We start from the raw sequence: 6000 nt of genomic DNA, 5'->3' as shown, positions 1-6000 counted from the left end.
TGTTTTGCTTCTCATGTTCACAATATAGATGTGGATGCTGTATGACCAGCACACAGCCACAGATATTCTATTGATACTTACAAACTCAGTGTATCTACCTTGTGTGAAACAACACAGTTGAATAAACTACCATGAATCTTTTGCATTCTTCCTCTTTCCAGTATCCGGAATTTTCCAGGCAGTTACTTACACATCTGTAGAATGGCACAGGCACCTAAATAAAGCCAAGGCATTCAGTGGGTGGATCGAACCATCAGGATCGTCAAAATGACTCAGCACTCAGCCCTGGCGAGGGCACGGATGAGTGGAGGTGGCTACCATGTAACAGCCTGTAAAACTTAAAGACCTGTTCTCTATTGTTAGCTTTGACTGAGGTTGAAATCCACTGATTCTGAGAGAAAAAGCTCTATTACAAACCCTTTGATGCTTATTTATACTGGTGTATTTTTACACGATTTTGATAAGGGAACTAGAGCACCTCTCCTATGAAGACAGGCCGAGCAAGTTCGGGCTGTTCAGCCTGGAGAAGGTTGTATGGAGACCCCATAGCAACCTTCCAGTATCTTAAGGGGACTTTTCATCAGGAATTGTAGTAATAGGACAAGGAGTAATGGGTACAAATTGAAAGAAAGGGAATTTAGGTTATGTATTAGGATGAAATTTTTTACTCTGAGGTTGGCGAGACACTGGAACAGATTCTCAATGGAAGCTGTGGATGCCCCGACCCTGGAGGTGCTCAAAGCCAGGCTGGGTAAAGCCTTGAGCGACCTGGTCTAATCGGAGGTGTCCCTGCCCATGGCAGCAGGGGTGGGACTAGATCTTTAAGGTCCATTCCAAGCCCTTAATATAATATGATCCTATGATTTTAAAGCCTCACTGCAGTAATCGGGCCCTGGACACGCACCAGAGTAAAAAGACGCTGTGCTGCAGACACTTCAGTGACTGGACATGCCACGTCGGTGGTCACAGACCGACCGACGCCCCGCCCTGCCCTGCCCCGCCCGAGCTCCCGCAGCGCAGCCGCACCCACGCGTGGTGCCCGTGTGCCGAGCGGCCCCGGGGAGGGAAGGCGTGATCCGCCTGATCAGATTTGCCCTAAGTATGAGAAACTTCTCCCACAGCAGCGCGGACACCCCGTACAGCCACATCCGCGCCCCGCCCGCCTGTCTGCGCGTCCGTCACTCCTCGGGGAACAAGGGGAGGCCGCCCTCACTAAAGATGGCCACCGAGGGCAGCCCGGCAGCACCGCAGCGCTGCGGCTGAAGCCGCTTCCGCCCGGCAATGCCCATCACATGACCGCCGGAGGCTGCGGCCGCCGGTACCTGGCGGGGCAGAGCGGGGCAGAGCGGGGCAGAGCGGGGCAGGCGGCGAGCGGAGCTGAGCGGGGCCGAATCCAGCCGAGCTGATCTGAGCTTAGCTGAGCCGAGCCAAGCTTAGCTGAGCCGGGCCGGGCCGCGCTACCGGCCGCAGCGGTGGCGCCGGGCGGTCTGGCCCTGGACACGCTGCCCAGTCCGAGCGGCAGCAGCGAGATGGAGCCCGAGGAGGGAGAGGACCGCACCCCGCTGCTAAAGGAGTCCCAGCCCGGCACGGGTGAGAGCAGCGGCGGCAGCCTCTGTATGGCAGCGTCGCGTTGCCATGGAGCGGCGGGCCGGGGGTCGGCGCCCGGGGCGCGGCGGGGCGCGGCACACACGGCCCCTTGGGCACACACGGCCCCTTGGGCACACACGGTCCCTTGGGCACACGCAGCCCCTCGGCACACGCAGCCCCTCGGCACACACAGCCCCTCGGGCACACACTGTCCCTTGGGCACACACATCCCCTCGGGCACACACTGCCCCTCGGGCACACACTGCCCCTTGGGCACACACAGACCCTTGGGCACACACCGTCCCTTGGGCACACACAGACCCTTGGGCACACACTGCCCCTCGGCACCCACTGCCCCTTGGACACACACATATTCCCATGGGCACACACTGTCCCTTGGACACACACTGCCCCTTGGCACACACACAGTCCCTCGGCACACACTGTCCCTTGGCATACACACAGTCCCTCGGCACACACACAGCCCCTCGGGCACACACACCGCCCCTCGGGCACACACAGTGCCCCTTGGGCACACTCACTGTCCCTCAAAACACACAGTCCCTTGGGCACACACTGTCCCTTGGCACACACTGTCCCTTGGGCACACACATCCCCTCGGGCACACACCGCCCCTTGGCCACACACCGTCCCTTGGCCACACACCGACCCTTGGGCACACACAGCCGCTTGGCACACACTGTCCCTCGGGCACACACATGGTCCCTTGGGCACACACACGGTCCCTCAGGCACACACAGTCCCTTGGCACACACTGCCCCTCAGCACACACTGCCCCTTGGCCACACACTGCCCCTTGGCCACACACAGCCCCTCGGCACACACGGCCCCTTGGGCACACATTGTCCCTCGGGCACACACTGCCCCTCCACACATGCACTGTCCTTGGGCACACACAGCCCCTCGGCACACGCACTGTCCTTGGGCACACACAGCCTGTCAGCACACACTGCCCCTTTTCACACACTGTCCCTTGGGCACACATGGCCCTTGTCACACATGGCCCGGCGCCCTGACAGCGGTCGTGGGTCCGTCGGGGTCTGGGAACAGACATGCTGCGCTGTCACACACACCTGCCTTCAGCTTGGTGCCTTTGCAGTGAAGACAAGCACATAGTTCCAGCCCAATTAAAGACTTGGAGGTCGTGGCAGAACTTCATTTTAAGGCAGAATTTGTGTAAGGTTGATTGCTTGTTATGGAAGCATGGAGAGGAAAGGAAGGTGGAAGGAGGCTCGAAGGTGGAAGGAGGCTCAAAGATGGTTGTAGCAGAGGAGGCTCATTTCGACGTCAGGGCTTAGCAACAGGGCTGGCGTGTTCAGGGTGTTGTCTGTGTTGTTTTGTTTCCCAGAATGTACAAACTGTAAAAGATTTTTAGTTTCTTCAGTATGCTGTGCAAAGATGCTCTAACCTACTTAAGCAAATGTATAACTGCATCAAGGGGAGCTGCTAACAAAATGACTTTAGAGAAGTGACAGAAGGAGAGAAATTGGAGCTTAAGTCTTACTAAAGCAATATGCTCTTAAGTTTGCACAATGCATCAGGCTCCGGTTGGAGGTGGTTCACCTCACCCATAAGGAAAAATACAGCAGGCAAGCAACTTCCTTTAACTGCTGTGACACTTGCAGTACAGACCTATTTTTTAACTGCAATTTAAGAATCTTCAGTTATAGCTACAAACATGTCCCTGAAATCAGAATTAACTATAGATGTAGGAGCGAAGACTGCTAGTCAAGGTAAGACCCTGAACACAATGGTTACCTGCTTTAAACATCAGAGGTGTGAATGTCTGTGTCTCTTTGATTATAGCAATCTCCTGAAAAAGTGGGTCACTGAAACACATGTTGAATCTTCTTGATTCTTCTATTAACCTGATTTAATATTCTCAGGTATTGAAAATGCAATAAGTAAAATTACAGGAAAGCCATAATTTAGTAGCTATTTGTTTCAGGCTTTCAGATCTACATGTTTGTTATATTTTTATAATAAACTGTTAACAGTTGAAAACAAAATCTGACATTAGTGACCTTAAGTTCTTGCACATCTGTTTTGTGGAGCTTGATCTCCAGACAACGTGTATACCAGTAACAATCTTAGAGAGGAAGAGTAATGGATGTTCCAGTTAATCTGCATTTCCAAGGACAGGTTACATCATCAGTGTGATATTTATCCTTCTGCTATTATTGTCTTAACATACAAGAAGTGGAATGGTTAAATAACTTTACCTGTCTTTATATTCATGATAATAAATTATATGACTGTACATTTTCTACTTAGGGCAAATTGCTTTTTAAACAACAATAAATGACAACAAAGCTGCTTGACTCGTTTTTGTGCAGTAAGCACTTCCTGTTCTTGATGCCTATTGTTTTTAAAGTAAGCAATAAAATCTTGGCTGCTCTCCTTCATGCCATTTAAAAATCCAGTATGCCTTTTTCAAAGGAAGCAGGAGCTAGAATTACTGCAAGTTTGGAAGGGGTTTTGCATATTTATACAATAGCCTCATTTATTACTCATTTACTAAATGAATGTAGCAAATACAACATCTCTGTGTCATTTTAACAACTTGTATAGCTGTAATGAACTTCACATAAAGTTTTTCAGGGTTAGAGACTTCAAAAATGGAAAGTTCTACTAATTGCATGAAAAGCAGTCTTGCAGAAAGACTCTGTCAGTGTCCCCACTGAAAAATAAAATTGCATAGTCTTATTCCTTGTTTTACGGAAGTTACTGGGAAGGGGAAAGTATCTTTAGCTTGACCCATGGCACTGCTCTTTGTTTCTTCCTGCAGATCAGAGAATTCAGTCGAGTGACATGCTGCAGTTATCAGATGAAGCTCCAGTTCAGTCCTGTTGTTCATAGATGTACTTATGCTATTCATCATTTGAATTCTGAATAGTCAGAGAAAGATGAGGTCACTGTAGGCTGATGTAATATCTGTAGGTGCTGATCCCCAACCTTCACAGAGTTTCAGACAGGTTATAAAATTTTCCACAAGCACCATAAATCCTTGACAAGAGGAGAAACTCAACCCCCTAACTATTTGTAAATTCAGCAGATTCTTCAAGTAGTTCCTCAACGATTTGACATTCCTACTCAGTAGGTTTCAGACATTCCCAGTTTATGATGAGTATCTGCAGAGCTTTCAACTATTATACCTCAACTGTGATCTCTGCCAAATGCTGCTGTGTACTACTGTGGAAGGAAATCAATAACTGTGTTACAGTGCAAAGTCTGATACCTGTGTTAAACAGCTGGCAGAGTTGATTTAATGTCACAATACAGATTTTATGCTGAATCTTGAGACTCATTGTCCTTTGGCATTGTTATATGGTGACTGCCAAGAGGAGCCTACTGGGCAACTGGGAAACTGTCACTGTTTCACAGTGCGTGCCACTGCAGTGTGTGCCATTCCCCTTGCTGGTAGTTTTCTCTGTTTGGCAACTGTCAGCAAATGCATATTGCCTTACAAACAAACTTACAGAAGGAAAACTTGTCCTAGAAAACAGCCTGAAATCGAAATGACTGTTCTTTACCACTGTTTTAAGAGTATATGTTTTTCTTGAGTCATTTTTAAAGTGTGAAATTCTACTTTAAACAAGTATTACAGGATTTTGGAGAGAACTTTTGAAACTATGTTTCTCAATCCGTTTCCACAGACCACACACTACACTTCTGCTGCAGCCCCTATTCTTGTGTGGGTAGCTGCCAGTTATCTAACGCAGGATTACATGTGTTTTGCACATCAGTCCAAAAGTGGGCAGGTTTTTTTTTCAACAACACTCAGCTGTTTTCCCTTCTGAATAAACCTCATAAGAAAAATTAGGTTGTCTCCTTTGCTATTTTTTCTCATACCCAAAATATGTGAAAATTTTAGTAAAAGCTGCTTATCAGTTGTTCTTATTTTGTTAGGTTCTGTTAAAACGAACATTTTTCCTTTGCTCTCATTTCAGTCCCTGCATGCTGTTCAGCTCGCTACAACCTTGCATTCCTGGCCTGTTTGGGGTTCTTCCTCCTGTATGCATTACGTGTGAACCTGAGTGTTGCTCTGGTGGATATGGTAGAGCCTAACACAAGCTTAGCAAAGAACACGACTTCCAATGTGTGTCCAGAGCATTCTTCCACCATCAATGTTCCTCGCAACACAACGGTGAGGTCTCACTCCTATTGTCCTGTAATGTGGCATGTAAAAGTGGTCTTAGTAGAAATCTGTGACAGATAGAATCATATTTAGGTGGCAAGAGAACAGGCTGCTTTTTACTGGATGACCTTTTCAGTGGTTCTTTTAAAGTTATTCTGAAAATAGTAGCTAATTTAAAAGTGGTGTGCTGAGAGTCGGGTTTTTATATACCTCCTTCCTGAGCTATTCCTTAAAAATTGGCTAATCTGTCCCTG

The 6000-nt window shown here is 48.2% G+C and overlaps 1 protein-coding gene across 10 annotated transcripts in view; it reads left to right on the top strand.

The window, feature by feature from the left end:
• Positions 1–1074: 1074 nt before the first annotated feature.
• The window catches only part of SLC17A5 (solute carrier family 17 member 5), a 41347-nt gene continuing 36421 nt past the window's right edge, over positions 1075–6000 (top strand). For 8 of the 10 annotated variants that reach the window (XM_071548608.1, XM_071548610.1, XM_071548613.1 and 5 more), the window contains exons 1-2: positions 1081–1590; positions 5559–5755. In XM_071548608.1, the coding sequence (XP_071404709.1) occupies positions 1530–1590; positions 5559–5755 (258 nt within the window). In that variant the 5' untranslated portion in view covers positions 1081–1529. Of the gene's footprint in view, positions 1591–3204; positions 3342–5558; positions 5756–6000 lie in introns of those variants that run through there. The other 2 variants (XM_071548617.1, XM_071548616.1) reach the window with 2 other exon arrangements.

Source organism: Pithys albifrons, chromosome 2 (assembly GCF_047495875.1).
Source record: "Pithys albifrons albifrons isolate INPA30051 chromosome 2, PitAlb_v1, whole genome shotgun sequence".
In the NCBI taxonomy this organism is placed as follows: Eukaryota; Metazoa; Chordata; class Aves; order Passeriformes; family Thamnophilidae; genus Pithys; species Pithys albifrons.
The sequence above is the reverse complement of the archived record's forward strand: the minus strand, read 5'-3'. Positions and strand labels throughout refer to the sequence as shown.